Source organism: Rhinolophus ferrumequinum, chromosome 11 (assembly GCF_004115265.2).
Source record: "Rhinolophus ferrumequinum isolate MPI-CBG mRhiFer1 chromosome 11, mRhiFer1_v1.p, whole genome shotgun sequence".
NCBI classification, from domain to species: domain Eukaryota; kingdom Metazoa; phylum Chordata; class Mammalia; order Chiroptera; family Rhinolophidae; genus Rhinolophus; species Rhinolophus ferrumequinum.
In genome coordinates, this window is record NC_046294.1 from 86726939 (window position 1) to 86749317 (window position 22379).

At 41.7% G+C, this 22379-nt stretch overlaps 1 protein-coding gene across 1 annotated transcript in view; it reads left to right on the forward strand.

The window, feature by feature from the left end:
- CEP164 (centrosomal protein 164) overlaps positions 1–22379 on the forward strand; it is a 72482-nt gene that overhangs the window by 15806 nt on the left and 34297 nt on the right. Inside the window, exons 4-7 of the mRNA XM_033120685.1 lie at positions 11736–11940; positions 18480–18635; positions 19063–19197; positions 19878–19955. Of these exons, the coding sequence (XP_032976576.1) occupies positions 11736–11940; positions 18480–18635; positions 19063–19197; positions 19878–19955 (574 nt within the window). The remainder of the gene's footprint in view (positions 1–11735; positions 11941–18479; positions 18636–19062; positions 19198–19877; positions 19956–22379) is intronic.

Consider the following 22379-nt stretch of genomic DNA (forward strand, 5'->3'; position numbering starts at 1 on the left):
TTTTTGAGGAACCTCCATTCTGCCTTCCATAGCGGCTGCACCAGTCTGCATCCCCACCAACAGTGTATGAGAGTTCCTTTTTCTCCACAGCCTCTCCAACACTTGTTACTATTTGTCTTGTTGATGATAGCAATTCTAACTGGGGTGAGGTGATATCTCATTGTAGTTTTTATTTGCATTTCTCTGATGATTAGTGATGTTGAGCATTTTTTCATATGTCTATTTGCCATTTGTATGTCCTCTTTGGAGAAATGTCTCTTCAGGTCCTCTGCCCATTTTTCAATTGGGTTGAGGGTCTATCTCTTTAATCAGTTTGTCTATAATATCTCTAAGGAATGTTTTGTAGTTTTTAGTGTACATCTTGCCCATGTTTTGTCAGATTTATTCCTAAGTAGTTCATATTTTTCATGTTTCTGCAAATGGTATATTTAAAATTTTTAATTTCTAATTGTTTGTTACTTTTATGCAGAAATAAAATTGGTTTTTGTATATTGATCTTATATCTTGCAACCTTGTCAGTTCTAGCAGCTTTTTTGTAGATTCCCTAGGATTTCCTACACAGAGGATCATGTCTTCTGGGATTAAAGACATTTTTACTTCTTCCTTTTTAATTTGGATACCTTTTTATTTCTACTTTTGTCTTTCTGCACTGACTAAGACCTCTGCTATAATTGAATTGATGTTGTGACAATGGACATTTTTGCCTTATTTTTTAGGGAAAGCATTCAGCCTTTCACCATTAAGTACAATATTAGCTGTACATTTTTGTAAAAGTCCTTTGTCAGGATGAGGAAGTTACCTTCTATCTGTAGATTGTTGAGAGTTTAAATCAGAAATGGATGTTGGATTTTATTGAATTTTTTTTCTGCATCTATTGACAGGCTCATAGAATTTTTCTATTTCGGCCTGTTAACAATTATATTGATTGATTTTCAAATGTTAATCTGACTTACATTTGTAGGATAAGTTCTCCTTCATCATAATTATATATTATTTGATTTTCTAAAATTTTGTTAAGTATCTTTGTTACAAAATAATAGTTTGAAGGGAATGAGATAGAGTTTGGGTATTTTTTTTTTATTACTGATTTCCAATTTTATATATTTATTATGTTTATTCTTTATTACAAATTGAGACTTGTGACTCAATAAGTGATCCTATTTATGTAAATGTTTAACGTGTGCTTGAAAAGAATGTCGTCTCTCATTTTTGGATATAGGGTTCTATAAATGTCCTTTATATAAAGCATGCTAAATGTGTTGATATCTTTTTGTGTCTTCAGTCATTTTTGTCTGGTCTCACTCTTGAATGATAGTTTAGTTGAGTATAGAATTGTTTGTTGAATATGAAAAGCCTTTTGACATTATTATGTACCCATTATCTTCTGACTTCTGGTTTAGCAAATAAGACATGTTTTTTTGGTCTCATTTGTTGTTCCTTTTAGGCAATCAGGATTTTCCCCTCTGGTTGTTTTTATTATTTTGTTTTTAACTTTGGTGTTAACATCAGAAGGAGAAATTAAAAAAAAAAAATCCCATTTACAATTGCTCCAAAGACTATAAAATACCTGGGAATAAATTTAACCAAAGAAGTAAAAGATCTGTACTCAGAAAATTATAAGACACTGAAGAAAGGAATGAAAGAAGATATAAATAGATGGAAACACATATCATGTTCATGGATAGGAAGAATTAATATAGTTAAAATGCTCATACTGCCTAAGGCGATATACATATTCAACTCAATTCCTATCAAACTACCTACCACGTTTTTCACAGAAATAGAACATATAATCCCAAAATTTATATGGGACCATAAAAGACCCCCGTATAGCCTCAACAATCTTGAGAAATAAGAACAAAGTGGGAGGTATAACAATACCTGACTTCAAATTATACTACAAGGCTACAGTAATCAAAACAGCATGGTACTGGCATAAAAACAGACACATAGATCAATGGAACAGAATAGAGAGTCCAGAAATAAATCCATGCCTATATGGCCATTTAATCTACGACAATGGAAGCAAGAATGTACGATGGGGTAAAGACAGTCTATTCAATAAATGGTGCTGGGAAACCTGGACAGACACATGCAAAAAAATGAAGCTGGACCACCTCCTTACACCATATACAAAAATAAATTCAAAATGGCTTAAAGACTTAAATGTAAGATCTGAAACCATAAAATACCTAGAAGAAAATATAGGAAGAAACATCACAGACATTACCCGGAGTAAGATTTTTACTGATATATCCCCTCGCGCAAGGGAAGTAAGAGAAAAAATAAACATGTGGGATTATATCAAACTAAAAAGTTTTTTCACAGCAAAGGAAACCATCAATAAAACAAAAAGGGATCCTACTGAATGGGAAAAGATATTTGCCAATGATACATCTGATAAGGGATTAATATCACAAATCTATAAAAAACTCACTCAACTCAACTCCAAAAAAACAAACGACCCAATTAAAAAATGGGCAGAGGACTTCAAGAGACAGTTTTCTAAAAAGGACATACAGATGGCAAACAGACATATGAAGAAATGCTCAACCTCACTAACCAGAGAAATGCAAATAAAAACCACAATGAGATACACCACCTCACCCTGGTCAAAATGGCTATCATCAATAAATCAACAAACAACAAGTGCTGGCGCGGATGTGGAGAAAAGGGAACGCTTGTGCACTGTTGGTGGGATTGCAGATTGGTGCAGCCACTATGGAAAACAGTGTGGAGGTATCTCAAAAATCTGAAAATGGAACTACCCTATGATCCAGTAATTCCACTCCTAGGTATCTATCCGGAGAAATCCAAAACTCCAATTCAAAAATCTTTATGCACTCCTATGTTTATTGCAGCACTATACACAATAGCTAAGACATGGAAACAACCGAAATGCCCATCGGTAGATGACTGGATTAAGAAACTGGTACATTTATACAATAGAGTATTACGCAGCCATAAAGAAGAAAGAAATCTTACCATTTGCAATAACATGGATGGATCTAGAGAACATTATGTTAAGTGAAATAAGTCAGACAGAGAAAGATAAGTACCATATGATCTCACTTATATGCGGAATCTAAAGAAAAGAATAAGTGAATGAACTAATCAGAAACAGTTTTGGAGACAAAGAGGAAAAACTGAGGGTTGCTAGATGGGTGGGGGGGTGGGGGTAAGGGGGAAGGTGAGGGGATTAGAAAACAATCAGTAACCACAGGATGGCCACGGGGGTTTGAAAATTAATCTGGGGAACGTAATTTAGTGGTTACCAGAGGGTAAGGGGGTTGGGGGGTGGGAGATGAGGGTAAGGGGGATCAAATATATGGTGATGGAAGGAGAACTGACTCTGGTTGGTGAACACACAATGGGATTTATAGATGATGTGATACAGAATTGTACACCTGAAATCTATGTAATTTTACTAACAGTTGTCACCCCAATAAATTAAAAAAATAATTAAAAAAAAACTGAAAAAATTAATATGACAGAGCTGGTTCTTTGAAAAGTTTAATAAAATTGACAAACCCTTGGCTATATTCATTCAGATAAAAAGAGAGAAGACACTAATAAACAAAACCAGAAATGAAAGAGGGGAAGTTATCGTGGATGCCACAGAAATACAAAGAATACTCTGAAGGACTATTTGCCACCAAATTCAATAACCTAGAAGAAATGGACAAGTTCTTAGAAACATATAGCCTTCCTAGGCTGAATCATGAAGAATTGGAAAATCTAAATAGACCGAGCACCAGTAAGAAAATTGAATCAGTCATCCAAAACCTTCCCAAAAGCAAAAGTTTGGGACCAGATGGCTTTACTAGTGAATTGTACTAAACCTTCAAAGAGGATCTAATACCTGTCCTACTGAAACTCTTCCAAAATATTGAAGAAGAGACTCCCTAACTCATTTTATGAGGCCAACATTACCCTGATACCAAAACCTGATAAGGATAACACAAAAAAAGAAAATTACTGACCAATGTCTCTGATGAATACTGATGCAAAAATCCTAAACAAAATTCTAGTAAATCGAATGCAACAATGCATTAAAAAGATTTTTCATCACAACCAAGTGGGGTTCATCCCAGGGGCACAAGGATGGTTCAATATATGCAAATTCATCAATGTGATACACCACATAAACAAAATAAAGGACAAAAATCATATGATTATATCAATCGATGCAGAAAAAGCGTTTGACAAGATACAACATCCATTTATGATTAAAACACTTAATAAAATAGGTATAGAAGGAAAATACCTTAACATAATAAAGGCCATATATTACAAACCCTCAGCTAATATAATTAACGGTGAAAAACTGAAGCCCTTTGCTCTACGTTCAGGAATACGACAGGGCTGTCCCCTATCACCTCTGCTTGTCAACAGTGTTGGAAGTCCTTGCCAGAGCAATCAGGCAAGAGAAAGAAATAAAAGGCATCCAAATTGTGAATGAAGATGTCAAATTATCACTTTTTGCAGATGACATGATGCTATATGTAGAAAACCCTAAAGACTGCCCCAAAATGCTATTAGAAACAATAAACGAATACAGTAAAGTTGCTGGCTACAAAATCAACATACAAAAGTCCATGGCATTCCTATGTAATAACAATGAAATCTCAGAAGAAGAAATAAAAAATCCAATTCCTTTTGCAATTGCAACAAAAAAATAAAATGCCTAGAAATAAACTTAACCAAGGATGTGAAAGACCTATATGCTGAAAACTATGACGTTGTTAAAAGAAATTGAAGAAGACACAAATGTAAAGACATTCCATGCTCATGGATTGGAAGAATCAACATAGTTAAAATGGCTGTATTACCCAAAGCAATATACAGATTTAATGCAATCCTCATCAAAATCTCAATGGTATTTTTTTAAAGAAATAGAAAAAAATCATCAGATTTGTATGGAACCACAAAATACCCTGAATAGCCAAAGCCGTCCTAAGAAGAAAGAACAGTGGTTTTTTGGAGGTATCATATTCCCTGACTTTAGCTTGTACTACAGGCAACAGTAGTCAAAACAGCATGGTATTGGCAGAAAAACGGACACACAGACCAATGGAATAGAATTGAAAACCCAGAAATAAATCCATACAAATATGGACAGATAATTTTTGACAAAGAAGTAAAAAGCATACAATGGAGAAAAGACAGCCTCTTCAATACATGGTACTGGGAGAATTGGAAAGCCACGTTCAAAAGAATGAAACTGGACTGCTACCTGCCACCATGTACCAAAATTAATTCAAAATGGATCAACGACCTAAGCATAAGACCTGAAACAATAAACTGCATAGAAGAAAACATAGGTGGGCCGGCCCGGTGGCTCAGGTTGTTGGCACTCCATGCTCCTAACTCTGAAGGCTGCCGGTTCGATTCCCACATTCGCCAGTGGGCTCTCAACTACAAGGTTGCTGGTTCAACTCCTATAGTCCCGCAAGGGATGGTGGGCAGCGCCCCCTGCAACTAAGATTGAACACGGCACCTTGAGCTGAGCTGCCTCCTGGATGGCTCAGTTGGTTGGAATACGGGCTCTCAACCACAAGGTTGCCAGTTTGATTCCTCGAGTCCCGCAAGGGATGGTGGGCTGCTCCCCCTGCAACTAGCAATGGCAACTGGACCTGGAGCTGAGCTGCGCCCTTCACAACTAAGACTGAAAGGACAACAACTTGAAGCTGAATGGCACCCTCCACAACTAAGATTGAAAGGACAACAACTTGACTTGGAAAAAAGTCCTGGAAGTACACACTGTTCCCCAATAAAGTCCTGTTCCCCTTCCCCAATAAAATATGTATGTATAAAAAAAATTCAGTGAGAATTCCTCTGCAATTCGTTTCAACAAGTGTTTATTCAATGTCTTAAAAAAAAAAAAAAGGAAACATAGGTACTAAACTTATGGACCTTGGGTTCAAAAAGCATTTTACGAATTTGACTCCAAAGGCAAGGGAAGTTAAAGCTAAAATAAATAAATGAGACTATATCAAACTTAAAAGCTTCTGCACAGCAAACGAAACCATCAACAAAATAAAGAGGCAAACAACTGAATGGGAGAAGATTTTGGCAAACAACGCCTCTGATAAGTGGTAATATCCAAAATATACAAGGAACTCATGCAACTCAACAACAAAAAAATCAAACAACCCAATTGAAAAATGGGCAGAGGACCTGAAGAGACATTTCTCCAAAGAGGACATATAAATGGCAAATAGACATATGAAAAAATGCTCAACATCACTAATCATCAGAGAAATGCAAATAAAAACCACCATGAGATATCACCTCACCCCAGTTAGGATGGCTATCATCCACAAGACAAATAGTAACAAGTGTTGGAGAGGCTGTGGAGAAAAAGGAATCCTCATACACTGTTGGTGGGGATGCAGATTGGTGCATCTGCTATGGAAGGCAGTGTGGAGCTTCCTTGAAAAATTAAGAATAGACTTACCATATGACCCAGCAATCCCTCTCCTGGGTATCTACCCCAAAAATCTGAAAACATTTATCCATAAAGACAAATGTGCTCCAATGTTCATTGCAGCTTTGTTTACGGTGGCCAAGACATGGAAACAACTAAAATGTCCTTCGATAGAAGAATGGATAAAGAAGTTGTGGTATATACACAATCGAATACTATTCGGCAGTAAGAAAAGATGAAATAGGACCATCTGTGACAACATGGATGGATCCTGAGATTATAAAGCTAAGTGAAATAAGTCAGATAGAAAAAGTAGAGAACCATATGATTTTACTGATAATGTGGTATATAAAACTAAAAACAGCAAAAGAAAAAGACAAACAAATGAGGAAACAAAAACTCATAGACATAGACAATAGTTTAGTGGTTACCAGAGGGTAAGGGTGGAGGAGGGCTCTAGAAGAGGGTAAACGGGGTCTGATATATGGTGATGGAAAGAGAACTGACTCTGGGTGGTGAACACACAATGTGAGATATAACGTATTACAGAATTGTACACCTGAAATCTATGTAACTTTACTAACTATTGTCACCCCAATAAACTTTAATTAAAAAAAATAATAATTCAAGAAAAATCTCTCAGAGCTGAAAGACGTAAGTTTCTAGATTAAGAAGTACACACCAAGTCCCAGAAGAGGAAGCAAATTAGTTCCACAACAAAGCATATCATTACAATAATCCAGAACTTGTAACAGAAAAAAGATTCTACAAACTTCAGAAGAGAAAAATAACCACAACATAGGTTTTATGTAAGAAGTCAGAAGATGATGAGGCAAAGTCTGCAAATTTCTGAAGTAAAATGTTTTGAAACCTAGAATTTAAACTCAGCTAACTATCAATTAAGTAAGAAGATAAAATGAAGAGCTTTCCACATCTGCAAGTAGATACGTAAAGGAACAGGATAATGGGTAAAGGCAGAACTTGGCATGACAGATATGTCATTGGTCCAGTTTGGAGCTGCTCAAAAGATCCAGAGAGATATCTTTGGAAAAATGAAATTGAATATATTGGAAGAGTTGGCACTGAATTAATGACAGGTCGATAGAAAACTAAACAAATGGGATAAGAAGGCAATAGTCAACTTTAGGGAAAACAAAAAGATGTAACAAAAATAAAAAGTAATAATAATTGTATAGTGCATGATACAGCATGCATTGTCATAGTGAATTTTGAATCATGAGCTAAACAAATTACAATTTAATTATATTGGGAGAATGGAGAAGATGAATTGTGTGCTGGGGATAGGTGGGTTAAAGAGGCCAAAGTCCTTGTATTCCATGTGTAAAGCAAATACTTACGTCCAAAAAGTTTTATAAAAAGCAAGACAAATGTTACGTGCAAATACATAAGTGAATGTGAAAAGAAGCAGGTGCATATTGCAAGTAGATGCTTCTGGAGAGTGGGACGGGGAACTGCTATGTTTTTTAATCAGCCATGGAGAATTATTTCTAGTGTATGTATTTGTACTCTATGCATCTATAGATTAAACAAAAATAAAAGCTAAGTTAAAAAAAAAGGAAAAAAAATAGCCCAGAAAACAATGGATTCTGCCAGCTCCTTCTGGGAGAAAGTTACCCCTCCAGCCCTTGACCGTAAGTCAGACAACTCAGTTACTCCCATATGTCCCTGCTGCCTCTGCAGCTGCTGCCCCAGTGCTGCAGCTCAGAGCCAGTGATTCTGTCAGTAAGTCCATGTGTGGTCCCTTTAAGAGGAGCGCCTGGGACTCCAGGCACTCTCCGTGTCACTCAGCCACAAATCCACTGGTTTTCACAACCAGAAATCGTGGGGACTTCTCTCCCCGGCACTGGAACCCTGGGCTGGGGAGCCTCTTGTGGTGCTGGGACCCCTTCCTCCTTCGGGGCGGACCTCTGCATGTGAGATATCCCTCCTGATTTTTAATGGTCTCACATGGGTTTGAGAATAGCCGGTTCTGCATCTCTGCCCTTCCTACCAGTCTTGAGGTGGCTTCTTCTGCATGTCCTTAGTTGTGGGGCTTCTGTTCAGCAAGATTTTAGACGATTCTCAATGAAGGTTGTTCTATAGTTTAGGTAATTTTGATGTGGCTGTGAGAGAAGGTAAGCACAGCATTGACCTACTCTGCCATCTTGATTCTCTAGCTTTTAGTCTTCTTTTGATTGTTCTACTATGCCAAGATATTTGGTGTGCTAATTCTTCGCTTCATTGTGTCACTCATTTTCCCTCGTGGTGACCTGTTTCCTTCTGTGGTTTGTAGTTATTTATTGTGAATTTTGTCAGTTAACCTTCCATAGAGGTTGTTTCCGTGAGTGTCTCATTCCTAGGTTGTTGAGTGGCTTTATAAGGGCTTCTGCCAAGGATTTTTCAGTGGTGTAGGACTAAATTTTGATGTTAATTTCCTGACTTGGTATTTCCTTACCACATTTTGGCCTCTATATCTATATGTGCCTTGGAGTTTTCAATTTTCCATAAAATTTTATTTTGCCTACCTAGAACCTGGAGTGGGTGATGTGCTTCCTTGTTATTTCCATGGGCCTTTAGGTTCTTTTATTTACAGAAATAGCATTCTTAAGGGCCCCAGATACAAGAGTCGCCAGTTTCCAAATTCATAGAGGCCTAAGGCCACATTTTATGTCCGTAAATTGGCATTAAAAGCCCAAATTCTCAGGGCTTGTATCTAGGTCAGATATCAGCTTTGACCTATCAATTCATGCACTTATTAGTCAGGTTTCACATTTTCTTTCTGTTTCTGGCATGTGAGAATTTTTCTTTCTGTCTGGCTATGTTGAAAAATTTTTTTTGGTCTTATTATTTTGCTGTTGTGATTGTTGTTATACTTAATGCAGTATCTGTGTCGGCACTGAGTGAGGGGAGGTCAGATGTTTTCTTCAGTCCAGTTAAGCATGTTGCCCGAAGTTTTGTATGTGTTTCTTTAGAAAAAAATTTCTAGAATTTGAATGGATATGTTAAAAGATGTGCAGAATTTAAATATCGTTACTTAATGTCAAAGTATTTTCCACTAAAGTTCTACCAACAACACATGTAATTGTTCATTTAAAAAAATATTATCAATTAAGAAATTGTCAATCCAAAACAAAAAAAATTAATCCAAAAAATTGTCAGTTTAAGGGCAAGAAATTATACCTGGTTGTTTTAATTTGCATTTCCCGAAATGTTCATAGAGTTGAGTTGGCTGTCTGTTGGCCGTTGGTTTATCTTTTGCGATTTGTTTGTTTATATCCTTTGCCTTTTTGTCATGTTGCTGTGTTTTTATTTTTGTTAAGGAGGTGGAACTCTTTGATTTTTCTGTGTGTTAATCTCATACTCCTATTTCTACTATTTTCTCACAGTTTCTTGTCTTTTAATTTTCTTTATGCTTTCTTACACACTGAAGAAGGAGGCAAAAATATCCATTGTAATCACTTCTATTCAATTATATTGGAGGTTCTAGTCAGTGCATAAGTTACAAAATTTTTTGTAAGGGTTTTTTCTGGTAAAATATACATAACAAAAGTTACTGTTTTAACCATTTTTAGATACACAGTTCATTGGCCTTAAGTATGTTCACAGTGTTATACAACCATCACTAGCACCCATCTCTAGAACATTTTTTTATCTACCTAAGCTGAAACTCTGTACCCATTAAGCAATAGCTCCCCGTTATCCCCAGCTCCTGGAATCTCTCATCTACTTTCTGTCTCTATTAATTTGCTATTCTGGGTACTTTATATAAGTGGACTCATACAACATTAGTCCTTTTGTGATTAGCTTATTTTATTTAGCATAATGTCTGCAAGGTTTATCCATGTTATAGCATGTGTCAGAATTTAATTCCTTTTTAAGACTGAATAATATTCCAGTGTATGTGTACACTATATTTTGTTTATCCATTTATTTGTTGATAGGTAATTGGGTGTTTTCACCTTTGGCTAGTATGAATAATGCTGCTATAAACATTGTCATTAAAACACAAGTTCCCAGGGCCTATATACAAATATCTGTTTGAATCCTGCTTTCAGTTCTTTTGGATATATACCCAGAAGTTGAATTGCTGGGTCATATGGTAATTCTATTTTTAATTTTTGGAGGAACTGCTATACTGTTTTTCACAGTGGCTGCACCATTTTACCTTCCCACCAGCAGTACACAAGGGTTCCAGTTTCTCCACATCTTTGCCAACACTTATTTTCCTCTTGCTTTTTGATAATAGCCATGCCAATGGGTGTGAAGGGACATTTCATTGTGCTTTTAATTTTCATTTTCCTAATGTTTAGTGTTGTTGAGCGTCTTGTCATGTGCTTATTGGCCATTTGTATACCTTATTTTTATCTTTTACCCCTGATATTTGTCCTGTTTACTTCTGTGTATTTTCTTTATTTGAATTGAGATTGAGTTTGTCAGGTTTGATAAGGAGTCTGATTGGGATTATATTGGGATTGCATTGGATTTATATATAACTTTATTATATATTTATATATATATATATATTTATATATAATAACTTGAGGATTATTGGCATGCTTATAGACTTGAGTCTTTCTATTCAGGAACATGGACTCTCTCTCTAATTGTTTTTTTATTTTTATTTTTCCTGATTTTCAGTAAAGGTTTTATAAAACTTTTGCACTTTGGATTTATTTTGGGGTATTATATATTGTATATTGCTATCGTGCATGTTTTTTTTCCCCTATTAGTTGTCTTAATGGATTATTGATAATGGCAGATAGGATGAATGATTTATTTTGGACTTGGGAAACACAGAGTCTTGAAACCCATCTCCTACATTATTTTCTTCTATTGTTGATCCCCACTCGCTTGGATTGTCACCTCTTAAGATTTGGGACTCTTGTAAAAAGAGCTTTCACAATGTATCTTTCTTTCTCAGACCATTTATAAAAATGTTAAGCAACGCCTATCCTAGAATTTATCTCCAAGATACCACAGTTGTACTTATCCATCTAAAACCAAGTTTATTTCTACACTAGTCTAGCATGAATTTCCAAGAACCCCAATGTCTCCATGTAGAGAAGTCCCTAGGTATCCCAGTCCTTTGTTCCTAAGTTAACTCCCTTCTTCTTAGCCAAATGGCACCCTTCAATTTTCTGTTAATCCTTTCCTCTCTTCCCCTCTCCTCCCATCTTCTCTCTCCCTCTTCCCCTTTCCCCGAATTCCTCTTTCTCCTCTGCCTTCTCGCCATTTGTCTTCCTTTTTTTCCTAAGTAGCTTTGGACCTGAGCAGGGACTAACTTCTGACCTCTGCTCATCCCCAGCCAGGACATCACAGGTGAGATTTACTATTTCAACTTTGCCAACGGGCAGTCCATGTGGGACCACCCATGTGATGAACACTATCGGAACTTGGTGATCCAAGAGCGAGGGAAGCTGTCAACTTCTGGGGCCATTAAGAAGAAAGACAAGAAAAAGAAAAAGGAAAAGAAAGACAAGAAGGACAAAGAGACCTCCAAAAGTCCTCTGGTGAGTGAATCAGTGGATGCCAGCTCCCAGAGAGGCCAGGGCTGCAACCTGAGGGGACATTGGGAATCTCTAGCTGTTTATAGCTAGGAGGTTAAGAACAACTACCATAACGTAGTCGTTTCTTGATAGTATATCATCTGAATATGCATATCTTCTGGCAAATTTTCCTTTCAGTTTCTAGAAGTTACTATTTCTAAACAATTCCTTTCCCCACCTTTGGGAAGCTTACATTACATAATAGGATTAGTGAGACAGAGCGCTCTGTGTAGGATGGTAGTTTAAGAAGTGATGCCATCTGCCCCTCTGGAGAGTAGGGGGACAGGGAACAGTTGGTGGAGGCCACAGAGCCTAGATGAACGGAGTGACTTTTCTCTTTTTTCACAGTGAGTCCTTCCTAGTGTGGGTTCATTATTTGTCTCAATGGTGTGAATTCCTACATGGGAGATCTAGCCATAATTCAGCTGTCAGGACACCAGTGCCTTCAAGATCCCGAAAGAAACGCTTTGGGCTTTACCCACTCCCATGGATTGTTTTTGTTGCCAGTGTCCTTAGTGGTGGGTAACTGAGATTTGCTTGCAGCATGATCACCTTTGTCTCAGGTAGCTTTTTTGCTCAGAGCTCTTTTCCGTTGTTGTTTTACTTGTCCCTTCAGTATGTTGTACTTAGGAGGCAGAGTTATCGCCCTCATTTTATAGGTGGAGAAGCTAAGAGTTGGAGCCATACTGAAGTGAGGCCCAGGCTCTCCCAGTGTGCTATGCCAGTGAAAGAAAACCTGCCTTCTTCTCTTCACCCAGGTGTGAGGCAGGTGGGACATGTTGAGGAGAGGGAGGGTCAGCCTGGTGGGGAGAACTGGGAATATCTCTTCAACCCTCTCAGTGGTTTAGTTGATATGCTCTTTTGTTTATAGTCTTTGTTTCCCACCAGTGCCTGGTACTTACTTCTCAGTGAAGAGTTCCACTGTCTTTCTTCTATCCTTTCCAAGGTGTCAGTCCTGGCATTGGGTAGTTACTGATGAATTTACCCTTTTTATCATTTCCAAACTCTACAGATACTCCTTCCCTTCCCCTCCTCCACATACTACTACTCATGGTTTTGGAAAATAAGATAACAAGCCCCTTCCTTCAGGTAGAGAAAAGAGGAGAGGTAATTACCAAATAGGTTGAGTTTTCTAATGTCATGTATTTGAAAGGCACAAGATGACCAGTGGGATTTTCACTAACCCAGGATTATTGTGAATGATAATCAGCATCTGGACAGGCTGTGGCATGACTACAGCTGGGAGAGGGGGTGAGGCGAGGATTCTGGAGTGGAGGGTTAGCTAATAGATTGAGTCGTGGGTGTGTGACTGAGTTCCCGGAGCTCCCTGTTAAAAAGGATTTCTTCTGTGGTTTCAGGAGCTGGGGACCATTGGATAGCCCTGGGCTGCCAGTCTGGATCTTAGGGCTCAGGACAGTTGCCTCAAACCTGAGTTTGTCCAGAGGACAACGAAGTGGGTGACCTGGGTGCAGGTGGTTTAGGCTCTCTGGAAGTGTGTGCTCATGGGCCGGGTAGAGTTTAGAGTGAATTCTTGCAGGGTCTGGTTGATATTTTAGGGTTTCTTCTAGCCCCAAGATTATCTGACTGTGTGAACCTCTCTTGAGCAGAACCAACTTGTGTCTTTGGTAGAAGACCTAGACTGAGTTTCCAAGGCTCAGCTCAGTTAGGTGTCCCTTCTTCTCTCCCTTCTTAAATAATTCTGGTAGTCCTTCATAAGGTTGGTGGATTTTATAAAATTAACCAGTCACACAACTGAGAGTTTGATGGTACCTTAGGGATAATCTGGTTGGTGATTTTCAGACTTTTGTTAGTGTGAAGCCCTCTCATCAAATCAGTTCCTGCAAAGAGGTCCAGCATATAAAGAAGTGGAGCTGCTATGCTTGAACCTGGGGATGTGGGTCTTGGTGACGCCCCCTCCCCATCACATGCACAATGTAGCGACCCCCAAGGTACCATATAGAACCCACCTGCAGGTTCCATGGAGCAAGGTTTGTGAGCCATTGATCCAGTCTGGCTTCTTCTTTATGGATAAGGAAACTAGGGCCAGAAAACAACAAAGCCCAAGGGAGCTTTTAGCTTTTCTTTCCTCTTTGGTTTTTGTTTGACTTTAAATGAGTATGGGTTTTTGCTAAGGGCTGAGGTAGCAAGTATAAATCAGCAGTGCTTTGTCTTAGTTTTCTCTGCATGTTTATATACCCATCTAGGAAACACAGCCTGAGCAGGGACTTCTGCCTCCTTCCTTACTCCGCGGTCCATCCGCTCTCCCAGCACCTGGGCTTGCTGATTTGGATCTAGACCAAGTGATGCAGGCTAGAAGTAAGGGCTCCTTTAATAAAGCGAAGAGCCCATGCATGCTGGGTGATACCTGCTGGCCTCTCATGGACACACTGCCCAGCAAGCTACAACCACTCTCCAAAGGCCAAGCTTCCCGAACCCACCAGATCTTTGCCGATGTGGAGAAAATCTTAGGTAGGACCCCAGCCCAATGCAGGACAGAAGTAGGTGATCAGCAGGGTCCAGAGAAACCCCAGAAGCTAACAGAGAAAATCTACTTGGGGTTTACAGACCCTGAAATAGAAAAGCTGGAAATGAGGACCAGACAGCAGAAACCGAGCACTCTGGGCCCTGGGAACAGTGGGCTCCTGCAGAATGGGCAGGATGAGTTAGGAGGCAGGAGCCAGGCCTCTGTCCACTCAGAGCTTTCTGAAACCATCAAGGGCCCACAGCTGAAAGGGGGGCAGCACAGCCGCAGTGTGGCCAAACTGAGCTCCATTGGCCCCGGGGGGGACAAGGGCCAGAACTCCATTCCCTCACTACCCCCTAAGGAGTCCCCCTCCCTGTCCCCTTGTTCTTCTGACCATATGCTGCCTACCAGGAAGAGCAAGCTGTTCTTGTTAGATAGTAGTCCAGCCGAAGACCTGAGCTGGCAACGTGTTTCTGGGGAAGGTGGAAGTGTGGGCCCGGGAAGGAGGAGGAAAGAGCCTCCTGGACTGTGGATGGGACAGGTCTCCAAGCTTGTCAACATGGACACCCCTGAGAGCGGGAAGCAAACAGAGCCTGAGGCTCTAGGGGCCTCAGCTGAAGATGTACCTGAGGGATACTTCCTAATACCACCTGATACCCTGGCATCAGAACCAGCTCAGAACTCCCGTTCAGGAAGTGTCCCTGGGGCATCTCCTACCAGTAAGAAGAGACAACCCCCAGAATCTCCAGAGCCCCCCCAAGAAGACAGGACGCTTAGTGGGTCTGAGCCTCACTTGGAGAGCAATAGCAGCAGCATTCTGACCTCTCAGCTTGGCTCTCAGATACTAGGTGAGGTGAATAACTTTCCATGGGACCTGCAGAGCTCTCAGGGATCTGAGTGGGGCATGGGTCAGTCAGGCCCTGGGCCCAGAGATCTGCACTTCGGCCCCTTCCTACTGTCCCAGTCGTCCAGCCTGCAGGGGTCTTCTGATGAGCAGTCACAGAGTGAAGACTCCTCTGAGGATCAGAGGTTCTACCAGCACATCCTGCAGATGAGCAAGATCTCCAGCCAGCTGGAGGGCCTGGAGTTGACCGAGAGTGTGCAGAAAATGTCACGCGAAGACTTGGCCAATATGGCCTTCTATATGGCACCCGAGTCTGCCAGGATGTCTAGTGAGGGAGAGCACGAAGCCATCAGGGACTCAGGGTTTCTGGCTTGGGGGCCAGAGCTGCCGGAGCATCCTCAGGAGGTGGCCCTCGCCCCCACTGGGCAGGAGGCCTCTCAGCAAGCCCGTTTCCATCCAAGCAGCAGCGCCCCCAGGCAGGGGCTAATCGAGCTGAGTTCCAACAGCGGGCTTGCTCCAGAGCCACGCAAGATGCAGCTTCTCAACCAGGTAGGCTTCTTAGGGAGCATGGCCTCTGGGCCTCAGTGAACGTGGCAGCGAGGGAGGAGGTAGCGTTGACAACGTAGCCGTCAGGTCTGCTTTCCTGTTATTTGCCCTTCCTTGGTAACTATTGATCGCTTAACTACTCAGGACGGCCATTGTGTGGGGTGACATGCGTTTCATGGTTTTTCTACCCCGTCACCTGCAAGAAAGGGGCTGAGGGTACCTAGGTTTCCGGGGTGGTTCACATGCCTGGAAGATGATCAAGTTTGAGGGGAAGCAAGGTGCTGCCGATCCCAGCACTCACGCAGGATACAGGTACCTTCCCAGGCTTTGGGAAGCCTTTCCCGTCAGCTGATTATAGAGAGGTCCTGCCAAGTAGACACCCTACCCCAAAGTCCTGAATTTAGTCCCTTCTTAGAATCATAACAGTCACGAGGGGCTGAAGCCTAGAATCTCTATTATCTAGTAAGCTGCTTCTGCTCCTCGCTTCTCAGGGTTCCCAGAAACCTTGTGGATAACCTGTGTTAAGCTGTGCAGACCCTGTTTGTGCCTTCACTTCCTCTTGTACTGGGATTTATCAAAGGGTTGGGTATGCTGTCATTTTGCCTCTTGGTCCCTTTAAAGAATCACACAATATTCCTCATTCAGAAGAAGTCAAGTTGGTTTAGAGACCATGGGGATCAGTCTGAATTTCCCCGGCTATTCTGCTGTTGCCCAGCTGTGGCTTTACCCAGTTGTTACCTCTAGTTCCTAATGCTAACGTGCGCTGGTTCTCCGTTAGTTCTAATAACTACTGTAGCACTATAAATATCAGATAAGCTGCAGATTATCCCAAAAGTTTTAATTAGCCCAGTGGCAGCAAGTTTATCCGCTCTGAAGGACAGCGCCACGCCCGTAGTCAGTTAATGGCCGTCTATAGAAGACGAGCAGCTAGGAGCCAAGAATGTATAATTTCCCTGCCAACCATTGATTTGGTAAAGGCCTGGGAGGACAAAGCCCTCCGCATACCTGTCTTTCTCCCTCGAGTCCCCAGCATGTTAGCAAATTAGCCATGGTAGGAGTCTGTAATTTTCCATAAATACAGTGTGGGAAGAATTTTGCTTGCTGCTATCCTGGGGCTGGTTGGGAGGGTGGAAATCAGGAGGAGCAGCCGCATCTTCTCACAGTTCACCTTAGAGACGCTTGCCTGAGCTAGCCTTGGGTGCCAGGTCCATGTCTGCTCCCCGCTGGCCCGTGACTTTGGGCAGGGTCTTGACCTTATCAGTCTCTGTTGGCTCATGTGGGGACTGTGGCCTCAAACTGTTGCAAGAGTTCAATGTGACATGGCATGGAAGGTGCTTAACTCAGTGCTTGGTGCCCAGGTAGTGCTGGCCAATTTTGTTTGCTGCTTTTGTGCTTAACAAAGATACTGTACGACAGGCCAGGTAAGTGGGAATCTACAAAGGCCCAGGAGTGGTTGTCATGTCACCTTTCAGACGAGTGCCTGGCGCCCTTCCCCTGCAGAAACGCGCCCTGTTCAGAGCCCTCCTGACGGTCCGGCCCCGGGCTGAGGCTGCGGGTGAGAAGACGGGCTGTCTGAACGTTCTCATCCCGACCTCTTCCAGCTCCCCTGTTCTTTCTTCAGGCCTGTGGGGTTCGGGAGAAGTGGAATTTTTGTGTTCCGTTTCTCAAATATTTGAAGTTTGAGAAATGAATTTTAAAGAGCTCTTTGTGAACTGTGCCCAGAATGCCTTCCTTGCCTCTGCTTCTCAGCTCTGACTACTGTAATGTGAATCTCTATACTCATAGTAAGTCCAAAACCTTGGTGTGGCCCTGGACCTCTCGCATATGCACCTTGCATTCGTGATCTCGTTTGAACTTCTCAATAAATCTTAAGTGACGGGACACACATACTCTCCATCTTTCAGATGAGTAACTGAGAATCCAAGAGTCTGAGTAGTCCGAGGTCTTACAGATTCTGACTCCTAGCTCGGTTTTCCCTGGCCTTGCTGGCACAGTGCCTTCGTTGGCTGTCCTGAGGACGGGGAAAAGACGGCAAGGCTTATTTTCAGCCTCTCTCCTCGTCAGTGGAGCAGGGAAAGAGAGTTTTTCTTTTGTTGCTCTTGTATTCTGCTTCATAGTTAATATTTATTTTACTCAGAGTAATACATACCCATATTAAGCGAAGTCAAATAGCACCAAAAGATGTGTAACAAAATACAGCAGTTCTGTGGTGTGTGCTCCTCTCCAGAGGAAACCGCTTTCTTCTGATGTTTACTTCCACATTTGTAAATAATGTGCTGACGCTGCTTTTTCTTGATCCATCACTTTTAAACTATTGAGTCTTCTCCTTCTGGTCGATGAGGCTTTTGTCTCTGCTCCCCACCCCACACTTCCTGTGTGGCTTCGGAAGGGAGAGTGGAGCCCTGTGCAGCATCTGCCGAATGTGAAAGAACCATTCGCTGTGAGAGAATCAAACAACCAGCCTGTGATTTCTCACACAGTTGGCACAATGGTAATTTCTGGATGTTGTGTTTCATTAGCAGCTTCTGAACGGAGGTGGTTTAAATTTGAGCAGGCAGGATTTAGATGTTTTATTTTTATATCTGTCTCTGATACTCTCAGAGCCATGTGGTTTCTTGGGTTTGTAACAAGATGTGTTCTGTTGCCCAGGCCCTGGGCTCCTTGTTAGCCCCAGTCCACGTTCCTCTTGGGGGCCTGGCTCCCTTACGAGCTCCTGTGGATGCCCCACCCTCTGCTCTTTGTGGATCTCAAAGTGTAAGCCTGGGGAACTCAGTGGAGTCCTGTCAACTTGGAGAACTCATGCTGGTAAATGCTTTTTCTTGCGTTTAGTGTATTTAGTTACTGTGGGGCCCTGTGTACCATGCTAGGAACTGTGGCCCATAGATGAGAAACAGAGGGCATGGGCCAAGCCTTCAAAGCTCAGAATCTAGTTGGGAAGGGGAGTCACACCCGTATGGTGCCAAAGGTGGAATCTGGGCAGTGGTGGGTGGACCCATGCCATAGGGACTATAGGGCTGATTTATCAGTCCATGTAGCCAGGGCAGTGGGAACTGGGCAAAGGAGGGATCAGTCTGAGCTGGAGTTACCAGCATCAGCTGTGTGGACCTGGTGGACTTGCTCTAGAAGACATCTAAATAGAAGGAGAGTGGGGATAGCATTCTGAAGGTCATTCTGAAGGTCATTCTGAAGTTCTTCCTAGTGAGTCACTTGACTGACTTTCTCTATTTTGGAGCCTGCACAGGGTCTGAAGACTTCTGCTTATACAAAGGGTCCCTTGGGCTCCATCCATGAGGACAAGAGTGCTCTCCGCCTCTTGGCTTTAGGGGAGAAGACCAACAAGGAGGCCGAGGCACAGAGCGACAACCAGGTGATGAATTCTCTTCCTGGCCTGGAATCCCTCTGTGCTGTTTTAATTGTTTTTAATTTTTTTATGTGGTAAAATATGTATAAATGAAAGTTACCCTTTTAACCAATTTTAAGTAATAATTCAGTGGCCTTAATTCCTTTTACAGTATTGTACAGTCATCACCGCGATCCATTTCCAGAACTTATTCATAATCCCAAAGAGCCACTCTGTGGCCACTAAACAATAACTCCCCCCTTTCCCCTCTCCCCAGCCCCCGGTTACCGCTGATCTTCTTTCTGTCTGTGAATTTGCCTATTCTAGATATTTCATATAACTATACAGTATTCTTTTCTGTATGATTTCTTTTGTGTGGCATGTTTTCAAGGTTCATCCATGTTGTAGCATGTATTAGAACTTCATTCCTTTTTATGTCTGAGCAATACTTTATTGTGTGAAGAGACCACATGTTGTTTATCCATTCATCTGTTGGTGGACACTTGGGTTGTTTTCACCTTGTCTAACCTCTGTGCTACTTGGAAATAAGTAAAAATGAATTTCCAGCCCACAGTTTTTTTTCTTGCCCAGTCTGTGTACCTCCTAGTTCTCACTGAGAAGGCATAACCCTCAAAGAGCCTCCTGGCCCTCACCATGGGCTGTCCAGTTCCCTTCCACTTAATCACTCACAATCATTTTCTTTACAGAGTGTCCGCAGCTCAAGTGAGCTTCTTAAGAACCTGCACCTGGACATTGGGGCGTTGGGGGACGACTTTGAGTGTGAGGTAAGAGCCCGAAGCCCCTGCAGGCAAATGCCCCGCCTGCTGTGTCCTTGCTCCTTAAGCCTTTCTCCCCATGGGGTACGTATTTGGAAAGAGGACCATTTTGTCCCAGTTCACATGGAATTTCTGGGGCTTGGGGGCGCATAAGAGGGGAAAGAAATTCATCCATTTATTCATTTATCAAATAAGCACCCTTTATTGCCTATTTCTACAAAATGAGGCACTTTGCTAGAGGCTATAGGTTGTGTAAGCCTAAATTAGATGGGATTCCTGCTCTCTAAGAGATAATAGTCTCATAAAAGAGAGCGTTTAATAACTGGAACAGAGTAGAATGCAGTGAGGCCATAAGGAAGGTAAAACAGAGCCATGAGGGGCGGACTTGCTGTAGACTTAGGGTCTTTTGTCCATTTGAATTGACTAAGAAAGGCTTCATTGAGAAACTGACATCTGAGGTGAGTCAGGCAGAACCATGGGCAGGACTAGACAGGCAGAGGTGATGGGTGAGAGAGAAGTCCCCTGGGCTCTGCATAGGCAGAGACAGAGTTGCAGGGTGACTGGGGGCAGACGAGGCGTCTCCTTTGTCTAGAGTACGGGATGTGTGTGGGGGAAGTGACAGGACACTGTGGAGGGAGGTTGGGCTCCATCATGGAGGACCCGAGTGGCAGCGGAGCGTTTCGAATTGGATTACACAGGCATTGGTAGCTTTCAGAGGTATAACATCATGCAGATTCTTAACATTTGTCAAGTGCTGGCGGTGTAGCAGGCCCCTGTGCTGGGCCCTACGGGAGATCTGGGTATCCTAAGATAAGCGTCTGGGCTGGCCTCAAGGAGTTTGCAGTTGGAGAGAGGGAAAGAACGCTAGGTACTTGGCGTTTAGTGAGTGTTCAGTAAATGCTGAGTAAATGAGTGTGTGGGAAACTGTAAAGCAGGGCAGCGTGTGTAAAGAACTATATAGCACAGGTATACTATTTGAAGGAGTTCTGAGGGGGAAGAAGCTACTTGCCTAGGGATCAGGGAAGACTTGGTGAAAGATGACATTTGACTTGGGTCTTTAAGAATGGGTACGTTTAGGATATGGGGGAGAATATAAGGGATATTTTAGGCAAGCAAACAGCTTGAGCAAAGGCCTCAGGTGAGGCCTAGGAAATGCAGGATACGACTGGGAATGGATTCTGGAATTACTCCCCCTCCCCCCTCCCCCACCAATAATCCTGTTACTTCTGATCTCTTTCTCGGTGCTCTGTCCTTCACTGCCACCAGAGTGTTCTTTATAAAAAACAAACAAAAACCAAAAACTCATCACGTTGTTATAATACCTAAAAACTCAAATGCTTTTTTATACTTGAAAAGGAACATTCCCTACTCTATGTACTTTGGTGTCCAGTTTATTCATTTTTAACAATGAACATTTCTCTAAATATTCCCAAAGTATTCACACACCTTGTAAATCATGTGGTCAACAACTCAGATTTCCCCAAACATTTAAATATTGATTGCAAGCTTAATTAAACTTTTCACAATCTAATATACCAATTTCTAAAAAATACTTTAAACAGTTTAAAGTGAATCAGATCACTCACATTTTATTAAAATGGTCACAGAAGTGACCAGTAAAACACCTGTGTTTGTATCGTGGATTTAAATTTGTTTCCTTATTTTCTCTTATTATGTCCTGGTAATCCCTTATTGTGTTCCTATCACTGACTCATTTCTTGGTCTTCAGCTCATCTGCAGAGCCTGGGTTAATGTCTCAGGCTGACTGGGGTTGCAGATGCTGGCTCACAGGCCCTGAGGTGGAGGTGGGCCTTCCCAGACGACCCAGCTCTAACCATCGCAGGCCCGTTTGTGGTTAGGCTTTCTCTGTTACCTCACAGACTATCCGTAGTTTTGGCTCTGTGCCATCAGATACATTTTGATTGTGATTTTCTTCCAAATGTGACACTTTTTTGTGAGTATCACGTCTTTACCATCAACCTGTGTCTACTTTGAAACTCTTCCAAGTGGTGCCTGGTCTGTTTGCATTAAATCCAAAGCCTTCAGTCTGTTTGCTTCCCTGAAATGACAACTTTGTTTCTTCTTATCTACCATTAAATCCTTATAACATTGATAGAATCAGTAGCTGAGATTTTGAGCCTAGAAAGGATGATCATGAATAGAAATGGGATATCAGGAGGATTTACTTTTGGAGAAGAGGATAGTTTCCACAAGACTGAGTGAATTGAGAAGAGAGGTTCTGCCCTATTCATGTCTGTATGTCCAGGACCTGGCCCACTGCCTGGAACATAGGAAAGGCCTGAGTAAGCTGTGCTGAGCATTTGAGAGAATGAATAGGTGAATGAATGAATGAGCCATGCTGGGATGGGGAGGGTGTCCTGGCAGGCTGTGCTGTGCTCTTTTCTTCCCTTGGCTTTCCTGTGTTCCGCATGG